We start from the raw sequence: 16,794 nt of genomic DNA on the forward strand, positions 1-16,794 counted from the left end.
AGGAAAGTGAATAAACTGCGCTGCGAGGTGATATGCTTAGTGGCACCACTGTCAAAGTACCATACATCTGAATCTACTGCAGACATACATGTGTCATGCAAAGATGGGTCATAACTGCACTGTGCATTGAATGCCCATTCTGTATCTTGAACAACATTAGCAGATTCATTGTTAGAAGGAGAGGCATCTGCAACAGCCATACCAGCCTCTTTCTTCTTAGCCTCTTTCGCAGCCAGCTTAGGACACACTTTGATGACATGATCATTTCCCTTACAGTACTTGCAAAATGTCTTCTGTTTGTCACCCTTCTTCTCATCTTTGTCTTCCTTCTTTGGTTGCGCAGCATTTGCAGATTTCTGCTTACTAGAAGAAAAGCCAGCTTTACCTTTCCCGCTTCTCTGACTAGCAACGAAAGCTTGATCTGCGACACGCATAATATTCCTGTTTTGCCTTGACTGGTCTTCTTGCAGCAAAACAGAAACTAACTCCTCAAATGATAAGGCATTGGGATTGCCTTTCATCATCAAGCGAAGAGTGGAAGCAAAACCCTGATAAGAATCTGGTAGACCATTCAAAACAGTCTGCACAAGTGAACTGTCTGACAGGATTTCATCTGCAGAAATGAGCTGCTCTTTGAAATCCTTGATCTTTGTCAAAAAGCTATCCATAGAATCACCTTCGTTCATATGCTCACTCTCCAACTGTTTTCGGAGGTAAGCAACACGAGCCTCATTTCTTGCCTGATACAATGTGGCAAGTACATCCCAAGCATCCTTAGAAGTCCTGCAGGAGCGAATATGTGGGATAATGGTACGTTTGACAGACAGCGCAATCAAGGCATGAGCCTGCGCATCTCTACCATCCCAACGAATCTGCTCTGCTGAAAGTGGTGGTTCTCGAACAGCTGCTACAGCACTTGTGCCTGCACCATCATCAACAGTACCTGTTTCTGATGTGTTTGCAGCATTCCCAGCCACAATAGGACGTGCATCAATACCCTGCACAATGTTCCATAACCCCTTTGCTACCAATACATGTCGCATCATATATGCCCACAATGGATAGTTGGTGCCATCCAACTTATCCTCAGCAGCCAACATGCGGAATACATCATTGTTGTCAGCCATGGCCAATGACTGTACTACTAGATGTAAATGCTGTCTGTAAGAGGTAAACCTGTATAAAATGGACCTGTGCTATGTAGCACAGCCCAAAACAGACGAATGGGCACCTGTCCTGCAGATTTTAATCTTGACAGAAAATCTGCACAGTAGGACGATGTTGCCTGCGCAGTACTTGGAATGCAAAAACGGAGGGCGAAATGACTTCAGATCAAAATTCTGAAACGAACGAGCCCTACGGGCCCTCCCACGGCATATACTAACCTGCAGACGCTCGTGAAACCTCGTCGCAATCGGAGGAGATGAAGCGGCAGGTGCCGGTGATGCTGCCCGGGAGGAGGAAGCCTGCTCTGATACCAATTGTTGGAATTAGGGTTGCAGGAATGCACACACAACTTCAAGAAGATGAGAAAGCTTGAGCACAACACAGTAGTGTATTATGAGTGCCAAAAATGAAAGATTACAAGCCCTAGAAGATAATGGGCGTATATACAATGCACGGGGGAAAAAACCTCCTAGTGAGGGAAAAAGTGCCCCGGCGGTCCTAAGTGTGTTCACACACATCACTACTATAATATGGTAACATCTCAGTGATCCAGAACTTATCTTCAACCATCATATGGTACACTTGATTTGTTGTACGCTGGAAAATGTCCTAAGGCTTTTGAAATGCCCAATCTAACCAAGGTTGCTAATCCTCCGACTGAGGAATATCACCAAATAGTGTAAGTCTTGCCCTCACCTTCTCCAACTATACATATCCACGTGGAACCCAAATATATTGATGGATTTTCCGAAAAGACAATAAGCGGCCTCTACATTGCAACAAAGCATCCATAATTCTCACTAGTCCCGATCAGGCCATTCTATTGAATTTTGGCCACTCAACAAGTTTGTCAAGCCACTCCAGAAGTTGTGAAGTAGACAACACCTCACCTAGGACCATAGAATTCAACTGCAACTGTTGATATGAAGGCTCCCATTTAGTGTTTTCTAACACCTCCTTCCATGAGATCATCAAATGAGAAAGGAGAGGTGAAGCCAACCTGTCCATTCCATCCCAAACCAAGCAAAGAGCTCTTGGTACAACTTATCAGGGCAAATTTCTACATTACAACCGGCAATCTGTAATGAGTCCAGGATTAGCCCTACATGCAAACTTGTATGAGAGCAAACCAAGCAACCTTATGTATGCTTGCATGCAAGTTTAGAACTGATGTGGGTATGCTTCGTTACACAAGCCGCTTCCCTGATGTGAGTTTAGAACAAACCAAGCAACCTTATGCTTGCATGCAAGTTTAGAACTGATGTGGGTATGCTTCGTTACACAAGCCCCTTCCCTAATGTGAGTGTGAAGACATGAAAATACAAACTCTAAACACTTAGGGTTTTTGCATTGTGCTCACGAGGATCTGTGATATATTGTTGTATAATCTTGTTAACGCATGACAAGAGGAAAAGATGATTAGGTTTAGGGTTTTTATCTAGCCTGTGAAGTCATGGCATGAAGGTCACTCCTGGATCCTGTCATGAGGGAGAAGATCCCATTTAATCTGTAGCAACGTCATGAGAGTACAGATACGTTGTGGGCCTTACCCTTCTGAAGGGATCTATCCTTAGAACAATACGAAGCATGACGGTCTCCCTCTCTTGACAGTAGTAGTGCAGGCAGTTAGATCCCCCCTCCTCCCACTTGCAAGAGGCAACAATTTCGCCTCTCTCTGCATGACACTCCTTTCGTTCTCTGCATTGGGCCATACGTCGAGCTCTCCTCTCCCTTCTCTCCTCCTTTCTCTGCACTGTGCAAGCTCTCCTCTCCCTTTTCTCCTTTCTCTACACTGCGCCAAGGGGCAAGCTCTCCTCTTTGTGTTGGCGACCACAAGAGCGCAATGAGGGGGGTCGCACATAGAGTGGACCAAAGATAAACATAAGGGAACGTGCCTTTCCCCCATTTCCCAAATGACACTCTTGGTATCGAAAGTGGACCAAAGATACACCTTATAAGTGGTGTTGAAAATGGCCACTTTTTTCAACTATAAAAGAGAGAAAATAGGAATACCTTTGTCAGCCTGGGATATTGAAGTAGATGATGCGACAAGTCTCGTGTGATATTGTTTCACGATCGTTGGATTAATGAGAGCTCCCTTCTTTTTATGGTGGTTTTCAACACCACCCTCGTTTTATTCTTATCGGTTGCTCTAGGAAATCGGCCTCTAGGCTGATTGTTCTTGGATGCCGCGTGTGCTGTTGACGGCCTTCCACGTGTGCTGCGCTTATTAGACCCGAAGCTGACGACGATCCCGGCTTCTTTAATGGTGTTGACGGCCACAACTGTGATCAACGAAGCTGTGGACTCTCTACTGTGTGCCTCCCGCGCAGCTATAGCCTGGCCGTCATCTCTTTGCACCTCGTCACCTCTTGGCAAGGCCTTCAAGCCTCTCAACTCATACACGATTCTGATGACACCGGCTTCTGACGGCCACGAGACTGCGGTGAAGGAAGCTGTCGACTCTCTACTGGGACTACGCAGCTGGAGCTTGGCAGTCCTCTCTTGCACCTCGTGACCTCTTCTCCAAACCTCTGCACTCCATACACGATTTCGACGCAAGCTACAAAATAAATCTTTATTTAACTCGTGTCGCGAAAAGCAAACTCGGTTGCTTTTTTTCTACTTGGTGTTTATAAAAGGTGCCTTTTTACTCGGTAACAAAATCCATCGTTCGATCTAATAATTGTGTGGCTGCCACGTGGGCACCTCTCCTTACATGCTTTTGGGAAAGGGTCCCAAGGTAATAATATTTTGGGCACATACTATACTTGACTTGTAGGTTTAGTTTTTTTTTTCATATTTAGTAAAAAAGAAAGGGAAAAAATTAAAAGCATGGTTTTTTAACAAAACAAAAAAAGACAAGGAAAAAAAGAGAGTAGGGAGAAATTTAAAAAAAGAAAAAAGAAAAAACTTTTTTCCCTTAAAAATGGAAAATTACAATAATAAAACAAATAAAAGTTAAAAATATAAAATATTTTTTTATAATTATATATATATATATATTAATACTAAGGGAAAAGGTATAAGAAAAAAAAGGAGAACTAGGGAAGGGACACTTTTTTTTAAAGTTAAAAGGAACAAAGGGAAAAAAATATAATTATATATACATTTGAAAAAATAAAAAGAAAAAAGAAAAAAGAAAAAAGAAAAAAGGGGATTACTTTTATTTTTGTTTGTTTATATATATATGGAAAAAAAAGCAAAGGGGTTTTTTTAATTTAGATAATTAAGATTTTCTGTCTAAATTTCGTGTATAATGTCTAATATATACTATACATTCTAGGTGTTCCAAACTCTTATCTACAAAATATATCCATTGATGTAGAGGCAGCCTGTAAGTATGTTGTACCAACCATGTACAACTGAGAATGTTTATTGATGTATAATGGATTCATATAATGTATAGGAAATCCACCAAAAGTTGATTGTTCACAGAGAAAGGCTAGCATACGCTATACCTTGGTAGTGAAACTGTTGCTAGGATGGTATAGAAACATCCATCTCTTAATCCATTTCAAGAAAAAATAAGTAAGCTTGCTTTTGAATACACAATAACATATTTTCTAATAACAATTGAGTTTTTAGCAAATCAATTACAAAGTGGCTTTTCTTTACTTTAGGACTCTAGACACAGAAAAAAATTAAGACGTTGGTCAGCAACCCTATGAAAATGGGACATGCAATTAGAGTAAATGAAGAATATATTAACCTCCGCAAGCCCTTCAAGCTATCATGGACACCTTCTTCGAGGAATTGATTCAAGCATAGGCTGCCACACGATGATTGTAAAGCTACCCGACCTGTGTTTGTTATTGATACAAACACAACCGTTACATGGAATGAGATTGGTGGTGAGTTCTTTTAAAGATAATAGATTGCATCGAAAGAGTATTTCACCATACTTACAAGTGTTTCTAAACTACATTACAGAGAGCGATGATGCGAGCAATATTTATTTGACCTTGCATCCACTATACTTGATGACAATATTGCACTTGTTGTTGTCATCAGGTAAATGCATCAGGTGACAAATATGTGCTCCAAAGCAGATACAAAAGGATACAAAGTAGGGTGTCTCCTTAGTGTACGTTGCAATACTAAAGTGAGAACCACTATTAGTCATGCATATGTGTAACACTATTTTGTACTTTTATGTTTTGGTATGATAGGCTATAATCAATTGTTAGCTAAATTAGTGTTGTATGAGCCTCTTACAACCTATGGGCGTAGCTATGGACTTTGTCTAGGTATAGCGGTTTAGGCATAGATCTAATGGTTTGATCTTCAATGTGCTTAATAGCTTCACAAACTTGATTGAGCGTCTCCCCCGTTTTATCAAATTTGGTCATTAACTTTGATATTTAACTCTCTGGCCATATGGGGCTCCCATGGGTGGGCTTCACATTTTGTTCGTGGACTCGTGTTGGAAGCTTCCCAATAAGACTTGCCATGTGAGCTTGTGAACACTCCAATCCCACCCTTGCGTACATGGCATATATTGATTGGTAAATGTCCTAATATAAAATTGACACATTATATATATATATATAATAAGTAAAATTATAAATATAAATACACACACAAAATAGGTGTACATATATATATAATAAGTAAAATTATAAATATAAATACACACACAAAATAGGTGTGTGTATATATATATATGTATGTATATATATATATATATATATATGTGTATGTTTACACAGTCTTAAGAGCTGTGACTAGTGTCTCAAGGATCGCGCGGTTTTTGGCTCGTGGCTCCTAATACATTCATTTTGTAGAGGAGAGCTACAGAAGATCAGTGTAGGAGCAGCTCCATCGCCAGATCCTTTGCAATCTCGTTAGATCCGTTCATCAGATCTCTAAAAATGGTAACGCTGGATCTTGATCTTGCTTTGCGTTTCTCTGTAGATTTTTGGATGCTTTCAGGCTTATCCAAATCAATGAAAACGCTCTTGATCTCGTAGGTTTTGTACCACTAATCTCTGATCAGACAACAGTTTAAGGTTTTAAAGGGAAGTTAAAGGCTTTACAGATGTAGGTCCTTAAGAAATTAATGATATTGTCAAGGTCTAAAATGGAAGCTTAGTGTATGCATTGAAAGACTTCACACTTGTTCCTACAAGGTTTGCAAAATGTATCATCTGATTTTCTGGAAACCTGATGCACTCATGGCTATATCAGTGCTTGCAAAGCTGAGAGGGTTTTTGTAGTGTACAAGACGAGGCCAGAGCATGTAGGTTTTGCATGTGTACTACTCAATAGTATCAGAAATGTGGATTTTGTTTGTTATTTACCCATAGTTTCTGGGCTGGAGATGTTGGCTAAATCTTGTAGATTCCTTGTATTTTCCTCGATTTCATGTTTACTATTTGAGATGCCAAAAATGCAGTGGATCATGCCCTTGAACTTGAGCCGTGGGCCTATGTCCTCACATTGCAAGACCAATATAAACCATGCTATACTGCATTGCAAGGAAGTAGTAAATGCACATGTATGCTGCCTTGCTTATGCTGATATTTGTCTGGTGGCATGGAGATCTGCCATCAGGGTCTGGCTTGATTGCTTTGTTCGATGATTCCTTTCATGTTGTTGGACATCCAGCATGTGGTCACGATTGACCTTCTTTTGCATTCTTCTAAATTTTACTTGTTCATACGTGCGTTGGTTTGTTTTGATCACCTCATGCAACTTGAGCAAGCCTTTTGGATTGCATGGATCAAACGAAACTATTATGCATAACCAGGTGCTTATGGTTGTGCCAAGGACACATTATCATCCCCTTAGAGAAAATTTACTTTTGACAAAGTTATGCTGCCACAGTAAAACTTGAGTGGCCAGCCACAAGGCTACTAATACCAGGGGAAATCTGGGTGAGGTTCCTCTTGCAATTTGCGGGGTTTGTCCATGTTGGCTTTTCAATGACAGGATTACGATCTCATGACATACTTTGTGTGCTGCATAGTTTCTTCAGTTTTTGCATTAGGGATTTTAAACAAGTTTAGCATTTCTGTTAGTCAATGTTGGATGCAAGCCAATCTATTGGGTAAGAGGTGATGACTAATTGCTATGGTGTTGTGGTGGTGTTCGCAGCCGTTACGATTGGAGATTAAGGTAAACTTTTTCTTCATGTTGAATTTATCATGTTATGTCCTGCAGTTTTAGTTCAAGTAAGTTGGCTGGCCTCTCAGTATAATTTCTAACTACTGACTTAATTCACATTACAGCGTAAACTTGCACAAAGATCAGATCGGGTGAAGTCTGTTGACCTTCATCCTACAGAGCCATGGTATTTTCATCTTCGTGGTCCCAGAAGTCCTTGTGCAGTTTGCAGCATTCTTGCACTTTTCTCCGTAGCCTGATAATGTTTCTTTTGGGGACAGGATACTTACAAGTTTATACACGGGCAGCGTTTATATCTGGAACTATCAGTCCCAGGTAATGTAGTTGTGGGGGGTTTTAAGCATAAGATTTTGTTTTAGAGTATGTGCCTAACAGCCTCAAATTTTTAATTTTGTTCCCCACAGAGCTTAGTCAAGTCTTTTGAAGTTACAGAACTTCCAGGTGACTGTCACCTGCAATGGTTGGGTTTATAAGAATTCTGTTATACTAGCTCTCATTTACTTGGTCTTCAGCATCTCATTTACAACTCTTCCTAATGCTGTTGGGCTGGATTTGTGTATTGCAGTTCGATCAGCAAAGTTTATCCCTCGGAAACAATGGATCGTGGCTGCTGCAGATGATATGAACATTCGAGTATACAATTATAACACGATGGACAAAATCAAAACCTTTGAAGCTCACACTGACTATATTAGGTGTGTGGCTGTGCACCCTACATTACCATATGTACTGTCATCTTCTGATGATATGTTGATCAAACTCTGGGACTGGGATAAGGGTTGGAGTTGCACTCAAATATTTGAAGGTCATTCACACTATGTGATGCAAGTAGCCTTCAATCCCAAAGACACGAATACCTTTGCAAGTGCCTCACTTGACCGGACCATCAAGGTATACAATGGAGGCAAAGGGTATTTGGTATGAGTTTTGAAATTTATTGATGGCTTCTGACACTATATAGTCTGTCATGGTAACAGATTTGGAATTTGGGGTCCCCAGAGCCCAACTTCACTCTGGAGGCTCACATGAAAGGGGTGAATTGCGTGGATTACTTCACAGGAGGTGACAGGCCTTATTTGATCACTGGATCAGATGATCACACAGCTAAGGTGCACACATGTGCCTAACAGCCTTCGGAGATGCTGAAAAATGGCCCTGCTCTATGTTTGATGCATAGAGGGGGGTTCATCAATAAACCTATGTTGACTCGGCCTTTTGATCACAACAGGTTTGGGACTACCAAACTAAGAGCTGTGTCCAGACATTGGAGGGGCATACTCATAACGTCTCTGCAGTCTGCTTCCATCCGGATTTACCCATTATCATAACTGGCTCAGAGGATGGCACTGTCCGCATCTGGCATGCAACTACATACAGGTCAGTTTCAAAGTTTTCTGTCAATTGATAACACAACGTTGCGGTTTCTTAAGTTTGCTTAGTTCAAATTTCTTTTAGAGGATTTCTATTCAATATTTAGCACATGCATGTGGGCCAAATTTTTTTAGTGCAGGTCTCCTGTTTAATGTGGCAAACGTGCTCCTTTGTTGAAGGATTGTGGTCGACATATTTTTGTTTCAGTGACAGCTGTATTGATTTTGTTTTGTGTTCGCAATATTAGCTTGTTCACATCTTGCAGATGCAGTGCCCATTAAATGCTTTGGGTATTGTTTTTTGTACTTCTTGTAAGAGTATCTTGCTTGTTTGGAGAATTTTTAATATGTAAAGCCACAGCATTCAAATGGCCAGAAAACATGATTTGTAGAAATGTTTTATGATGAACTGTAAGAAACAGTTTGCAAAACCTGCAGTTTTGAACCTTTTTTGTCAAGAAGAATGCCTCAAGCTATATGTGTTTATGTATGTATGGCTGTATGTATGTACTTATCTTTCTGTCTGTGCGTGTGTGTATGTGTGTTTGTATGAATGTATGTTTGCTTGTTTTAATTGTATGTTTGTATGTATATAATGTGCATATAAATGCGTTGACCTGCGTACACAAGCACACATACATACTTGTGTATGTGTGAAAGATTTTTGATTGTGATGAGCAGATGGGCTGAAACACATTTGTGACTGTGTATATGCATATTTCAACAAGCACAGCTACCATTTCAGATTGACTGAGTATGCTTCAAATTTTCAAAGTTTTGAGCATTTACTCCTCAGTGTGGAGAAAATGCAGATACTGAAGTTATTGTTCAACTAGTTACTCAATGTTGAATTGAACTCGTGACTTGAAGCTTCTCTCAAACTACTCTTCAGTCTGCAGAAGCAGTAGTTAAATTAGCTCTTTAGTAGATATGGCATGTAAGAGAATCTGTGATTTATAAACGTTTAGGATTAAATGTTCCAACAATGGAAGCAAGATTATGCGCCCGTAGAATCACCATTTTTTAAAAGAAGGAAGCATAAGATCCCTTTGTTCTGTGACTTGAAGCTTCTCTCAAACTACTCGCGTCAGTCTGCAGAAGGAGCAGTTAAATTAGCTCTTTAGTAGATATGACATGTAAGAGAATCTGTAATTTGTAAATGTTTAGGATTAAGTGTTCCAACAATGGAAGCAATGTCTTTTCAGAAGAAATTTAAGATTATGCGCCCGTAGAATCACCGTCTTTTTAAAGAAGGAAGCAAAAGATCCCTTTGTTCTTACTTTTTTTGCTAAGGCTTTAAATAAGTTTTATTAACACTCATTAGATCAGGGTAAAGATCTTATCACTCATGTATTTCTGGGTTTGTGAAACTTTTGTTCTTGTTTCTACACCAACTTATTGCCATGAATGATTCAGGATTATTTGAAGCATTCACACAGAGTAATGCATTGGATACTCTAATTGTTGCAAATCACTATTGACTGGACATCTCCATCTACCAAAGCTTGTACTAATCGGGACACGGGTCAACCCCACTGCGTCTTCTTGGGGATCATAGGGATGCATTTCATGATCATGTGGCCCAACATTCGATTAGTGATGTATCTATTACATCCATTTGTACTTACGAGATTAGTGATACTTCGCATGGGGAGTCATGAGATATCTATGAGCATAGGCTTGAGTTTCTTGTGTTAGATGTGTTAGGCTATTCCTCTAGGACTTTCACATGTGGTGACATTCACGATATCACTACAACTAGCTTTCATAGTTTACCTAACAGCATTTATGTGGGTATAGTGCATATATTTGAGCAGGCATTGAGCGTGAGGTTAGTGATGACTTTACTGTGGTTAGATCTTATAGTGGAGGCATGATTATACTTGGTGTTAGTATAGATGATCTTTTGATGCTTGTAAAGTAGTTCTTGAATGGATTGATTGCTTTTGGGAACAGGCTGGAAAACACTTTAAACTATGGTCTGGAACGGGTGTGGACTATTGGGTACTTAAAGAGCTCTAACAGGTATGCAAATCTTCTCAAGAAAGTTTGCCTGGTAGTTGAAGATGAAGACTGTATTCAGTGTGCTATACGGTGCTTTACTTTACCAAGCTAAATGTTGAGTTTCAAAATTGGAGTTCTGCAGGATTGCTATTGGATATGATGAGGGTACTATAATGATCAAAATAGGAAGAGAAGAGCCAGTTGCAAGTATGGATAATAGTGGGAAGATAATCTGGGCAAAACACAATGAAATTCAGACTGTCAACATCAAATCCATTGGGTTAGATGAGGTATTGAGGGTATCGTTTTGGAGTGTTGATTTCATTGATTGTTTGATTGTACAGGTTTGTCTAACATGATGAAGTTGATTGGTTAAGTAACATAGCAGTAGTTCCTACAGTTTCTATGCTGAGAACATGGCTTGGGGTATTTGGTGCTGTTTCCCTGCTAAAACAGACTGCTGACTGCTGGACTTCTTGCACTTGAACTTCTTTGGTTGCTCGAATTGAGGAAAGATTCAAGGCCTATTAAATGCCTAATTGGCATGTGAACTCTCCTGGTCACTAGAATGCCCTTCAGTTCTCTCGCTTGAGCTCGTAGTGTGGGCCTTTATTCTAGCCCCTTTGTTTTCTCATTAATGCTGCAGACTGCAGTGGAGCCTGTGTTGGGCAGCAATAAGCACTTAGTTTACAGTCTAATAGTTTTCATATCTCACATTTCTCATAGTCTTTTGTGTGCAGGTAGTCATAAGTTGATTTAAATAAAATTGTTTCAAATGCACAGGTAGCGGATGGCGAGAGATTACCTTTGGCTGTGAAGGAGCTTGGCAGTTGTGACCTTTATCCACAAGTGCGTGCCTTATTTTATTTGGACTTTCAGAAATGAGGCTCTCTAAATTTTGTATTGGTGTTTTAGAATGTGAACTTGGGAAAAGAAACGTGTCAAGATGGTTGATTTGGTATTTTTTGTAAATCTATGTGTAGTCTTTATTCTACAAGGGTCCCTGTGGCTTATGACCTTTCTAGCAAGGGTTTTTACAGACAGATCCCTGCCCATGGGATGGGTGGAGAGGTTGGATGAAAAAGATTCCCCACCCGTAGGAGATGGGCGGGTGAGATATCCCCTTCATGGGCAGGGGATCTGTCTGTAAAGCCCCCTAAAGTTTTTCTTTTGTCAAGCTGCTTATCATATCCAGTTTTTTTGGGGATTCTAATTTTCTCAAATGCCTTTGTACAGAGCTTGAAGCACAATCCAAATGGGAGGTTTGTGGTTGTCTGTGGGGATGGGGAGTACATTATCTACACAGCTCTCGCATGGAGGAATAGATCTTTTGGGTCTGCCTTAGAGTTTGTATGGTCTGTGGATGGCGAGTATGCGGTTCGAGAGAGCACATCAAAGATTAAGATATTCAATAAGTCATTTCAGGTACTGCTTCTCTTAACATGCACTCAAAAGTTCACTTCTAGTGGACCTGATGTGTCTTATAAGAATGATAACTTATTTTGAAATAAACTCCCTCCCCCTCCCACTCCCACTTCCCCTTATCCTCTTCCTTAATTCCCCTCTCCCAGCTGACCTTGGGTCTGAGAATCCCCTACATAGTTAGAATTCTTGTCATACTTAGCCTCGCTGCACTAATGGCTTTGTCTGTTTATCAAAAGGGCTCACAATAGTCTCAACACTATGTGAAATTCTAGCCCTACTGTGACATAGTAGGCATGGCACATGCATCAGATTTCTGGGGCTGATGCATATGGAATCCCCATCTGCTTAGCTGGGGAAAGAAATTTCCAATGCTCCACCTGGATCAGCACATTTGCGAGACTCCGATAAAAAACAAAGCAAACTATCTCATGGTAATGGAAATGGCTGCTTTGGGAAATCTGTTGTAGCTGCCTTTATTGCCCACCCAAAGTCTCTATATGTCCTGGCTTTCTTTGTTATTTACAAAAACTATAATGCTGCATGTAGTCTTGTGACATGGCACTTGATGGTCCTTTTTTCCTTGTTTTGTGTTGCCATGAAAGTGGTGTCTAATTTAGAAGGAAGAGGTGCCTGCAAGCTAATAATCTTTCACATATTCTGTCCTCACAGTTTCCAACCTTGGAACTCTTTGTCCTTGCTCGATCTTACTAAACTCGGGGGACCGAGGGCATCCCTGCTTGAATTCAAGTTTGCCCCAAGGCTTCATCTATATTTCTTTTCTCTGAAACCAATGCTATATTGGTTTTTCCATGAAAACCATGTAAAAGTTTTTATGCTGCTTGAAGGCATAATGGCCAGCTGATTTGTATGGCCCATGATCGCAATTACCACACATTTGAAAGAACATATCGATCTGATCATCTGACATCTCTATATGCTCACTGCAGGAGAGAAAAAGCATTCGGCCTACATTTTCTGCAGAAGGTGTATATGGAGGAGCTCTGCTGGCTGTTCGCTCAAACGACTTTGTGTGCTTCTATGACTGGTCAGAGTGTAGAGTGATTCGGCGCATAGATGTGACAGTAAAGGTATGTGCTATTCACTTAAGAAAACAAGCATCAGAGTTATATGAGTGGACTTTCAAACAGCAAAGATTTTCTCCTCTAATTTATTGTGTAAAGAGGTAACTACTTCTAGTTAAGACGACTCCTTACTGCGGTACATGAGGGCATTCTTTGCATATAAAGCACTGTTAGATGTATTACTGAACGTATAGTGTTTAAATTATGATTGAAGAAGGATGCGGCTCAAGGGTTTTGCTCCTTTTGTACTCTTCAATACATGCAGGACATCTACTGGGCTGACAGTGGTGACTTGGTTACAATTTCCAGCGACAATTCCTTTTACATATTGAAATACAATGTAAATGAATCATGCCGTTAATGCTAGGTTTTGCCCTTTCTGTCAGATCAGCATCATGAATAATGTCCACGTTTATGGTAATAACGTGTATCTATATTTGTCTTTTTGGGGACTGATCAAGTGTTCTCTTAATGGCAAATGTATTGCCATTGCAGCGAGACGCGGTGGCTGCCCATACTGATGCTGGCAAGCCTTTGGATGAACAAGGAGTTGAGGATGCGTTTGAACTCTTGCATGAGATTTCAGAGCGAGTCCGTACTGGTCTATGGGTTGGTGATTGCTTCATTTACAACAATTCAGCATGGCGACTGAATTATTGTGTTGGGGGAGAGGTAAGTCGGTTGTCTATTCTTTTGATAAAACATACTGATGATGCTTTCTTCTCTCTATAGCTTGTAGGTTTTGTTTCCCATTGCAGGTCACCACCATGTATCATTTGGATCGGCCAATGTACCTGCTTGGATACCTTGCTAGTCAAAGCAGAGTGTACCTGATTGACAAGGAGTTCAAGTGAGTCTAGATTCTGCATCAGAGTTTGTTTTGCTCTTTTTATTGCTTAACATGTGGCATCTGGCATGTGATTCTTTGATATTTGTGTTGTGTTGCAGCATTATGAGCTACACCCTGTTGCTTAGCCTGATCGAGTATAAGACTCTTGTCATGAGGGGAGACATGGAAAGGGCTGAAGAGGTGTTGCCTACAATACCAAAAGAGCAATATAATAGGTAAGATGGGGATCTTTTGTCTTAAACTATTGTTGCTTCTTCTCCACTTTTCTATGTTTACCTCTCATCCAAAATTATCCCTACCCCTGAAAATACACCTGCACCACCTCCCACCCTCCAGTTGCATGTATATTTATGGGGAACGTTGAATGTTATTCGTCTGTAGTGTTGCCCGGTTTCTGGAGTCTCGTAACATGCTAGAAGAAGCGCTTGCAATAGTGACAGATCCTGACTATAAATTTGATCTTGCTGTTCAGTTGGGAAGGCTAGAGGTGGCAAAGGTATGTTTTTATTTCATCTCATTGATTATTAAGAATGATTTTCCTCTCTTAAAATAATAATAAGAAGAAGAGCGGTTTTCCTGTTTTGAAGGATGAAGTCACTTGTCTACAAAGGTAACATGTTTTTTATGCATAAATATGCGCCGTGCTGATGATGTGAGTGGGGATGTCATAGTACAAAGTTCATGCTGTGCATGATGGAGTTGATGATTTGAAGCTTTGTGAGTACACTGTCATGGAGTCAAGATAACACTTTTGTTTTTGTTAAATTTGGGAAATAACCTGGACTTTTCATTGGTATACCTAAACCACACAGACAAATTGTTGTCAAAACATGCAGACTAAACAATTTAGCAATGAAGTCTCTACATTTTGACAAACGTTTTTCAGGGTGTATTCATCACGGTGTTGCTATTGACAGTTTGTATTTAGCTTGAAGGTGGTAAAGCACATGTGCAACTTCAGCAGTGCTGAAAACTTAGCTGCTTGTGCAGGCCATTGCAGAGGAAGCACAAAGTGAGTCCAAGTGGAAGCAACTTGGAGAGCTGGCAATGTCTTCTGGGAAGGTTGGGGTTTTCTTTTCTCTTTTTTTTTGCCTTTTTTTTGGGAGTGGGGGTGTGTTGAAAGGACACTACATGTTTATTTTCTTTAAGTTCCTTAAGAAAGAAATGACAATGCCATTTAGAAAGTTAGAACCAACGGAAACTTTGGATGTATACAAAATAATGCGAGGTCCAAAACACTGTGATTGCTATACATGCTTTTATCTGAAGCTGTACTATGTGTGGGAGATAAGATTTCAGATGGCCACACTAGCTTGTGTACACTCTTCTTTGACTAAGTTGTCCTGTGATGATACATTTGTTGGTCCTTTACACAGATAGTGATGGGTCTATTGGGTAGATGTAAACATTAGAAGATGATAGTCTAGTTTTTGTGTAAGCTTGCCAGTTAATAATTTTCATCTATTATAATTCTTGTTAGAGTGAATTTTGTGGGTTATTTATGATATATTGTGTGTGAAATTAAATATAAATTAAGGCTTTTGATCACCTTCATCCATATGCCAGGTCTTCCTTCAGCTCTGGCAGCCCTCACCTTGTCAACTGTGCACAGCCTGTGTCTCCGCAGTCCTCACTGCTGCTGCCAACCTGGTCTCTCACTAGCAAGAGTCCAGTTCCATGTGTATATTAGCTGAACGACAAGTTACTTCAAAACAGTAGAAAAACAACAAGCATTCAGAGTGTGTCTGGTGAGTATTATGGCAGCAACAACTTTCTGTGTGTGCACAGAGACCAGACCTCTCCTTTTTCTGGAATCTGGATTTGGAGGGTGGTCTGCACCTGCTCCTGCTCCAATAGCAAGGGCTTGATGCCTCGAGATGGTACATTCCCTTCCTACGTTGCATCCAATGTGATGGGATATTCATGATGTGCCAATTTTCCTGCCAGTTAAGGCTTGTTTATCTGCCTATTTAGTCCTACCCCTGTATATATGCATCGATTTGATAGGAGATATTAGTGCATGTGTCAAGCGCCCTTGCTGCCTCTTTCTGGTGTTTTCTCTCTCCACAATCCTGTGCCATCAGGGGTTTCTCCTTTTCATTTTACCGCCCATGGCTTTCATGTTTTTGGTGCTTATAGTAGCCATGTGAATTCAATATGAAGAAGGGGACTTCAACAACAGGCAACAAAGTATTGGAGTGGTGTAGGAGCTCCAGGCAATTAAACTCTGCTGGCTTCTTTGGCATAGTGCATGTTGGTAGGGTGCATCTCAGGGACTCGGTAGCAGGCTCAATATAGAACAACCTGCAAAGCTTGCTTATTGCTTGAGTACATTGCATGTATTGAGCTGCTACACGGGCTTCATGGTCTCTTGTACTGAACCAATCCTGTTGATGCACATCGCAGTGGTTCATGAAGGCCAGAAAAATTATCTGGTCAACTTCTTAAGAGTTGGCCCCTTACAGGGGTGTAAACCATGTGGCTTTTGCAGAAGCACACTCATCCATGGCGGTACAACCATATATCTGGAATGGTGTATGGCCCTAATGCTAGCAGAGAACCTAGTCCTTGCCAATGTATAATCTGGATCACTAGAATACTTCTTTGTTATTAAGCACATGAACAACTGCTAGCAGTGCAGCCGTTTGTGAAGGGCATGAACAACTGCTAGTAACTCTTGACCAAAGGAAGGGCGTTTGAACTCAGTACTTTGGGATTCATAGCTTCCTGCTCTTATAGGCTACAGGATAGTGATGCCGATGCAGTG

At 40.5% G+C, this 16,794-nt stretch overlaps 1 protein-coding gene across 1 annotated transcript in view; it reads left to right on the top strand.

The window, feature by feature from the left end:
• The first annotated feature begins 5,846 nt into the window (after positions 1–5,846).
• The window catches only part of LOC147606003 (coatomer subunit beta'-1-like), a 30,074-nt gene continuing 19,126 nt past the window's right edge, over positions 5,847–16,794 (top strand). The window contains exons 1-19 of the mRNA XM_086792787.1: positions 5,847–6,044; positions 7,267–7,287; positions 7,401–7,462; positions 7,557–7,611; positions 7,701–7,737; positions 7,862–8,187; positions 8,274–8,405; positions 8,525–8,673; positions 10,623–10,691; positions 10,813–10,960; positions 11,454–11,519; positions 11,907–12,095; positions 13,043–13,183; positions 13,443–13,517; positions 13,673–13,849; positions 13,936–14,027; positions 14,126–14,242; positions 14,409–14,523; positions 15,018–15,089. Of these exons, the coding sequence (XP_086648913.1) occupies positions 6,042–6,044; positions 7,267–7,287; positions 7,401–7,462; positions 7,557–7,611; positions 7,701–7,737; positions 7,862–8,187; positions 8,274–8,405; positions 8,525–8,673; positions 10,623–10,691; positions 10,813–10,960; positions 11,454–11,519; positions 11,907–12,095; positions 13,043–13,183; positions 13,443–13,517; positions 13,673–13,849; positions 13,936–14,027; positions 14,126–14,242; positions 14,409–14,523; positions 15,018–15,089 (2,046 nt within the window). The 5' untranslated portion in view covers positions 5,847–6,041. The remainder of the gene's footprint in view (positions 6,045–7,266; positions 7,288–7,400; positions 7,463–7,556; positions 7,612–7,700; positions 7,738–7,861; positions 8,188–8,273; positions 8,406–8,524; positions 8,674–10,622; positions 10,692–10,812; positions 10,961–11,453; positions 11,520–11,906; positions 12,096–13,042; positions 13,184–13,442; positions 13,518–13,672; positions 13,850–13,935; positions 14,028–14,125; positions 14,243–14,408; positions 14,524–15,017; positions 15,090–16,794) is intronic.

The sequence above is a fragment of the Cibotium barometz genome, chromosome 58 (genome assembly GCF_041138505.1).
Source record: "Cibotium barometz isolate CiBa-2024 chromosome 58, ASM4113850v1, whole genome shotgun sequence".
NCBI lineage: Eukaryota > Viridiplantae > Streptophyta > Polypodiopsida > Cyatheales > Cibotiaceae > Cibotium > Cibotium barometz.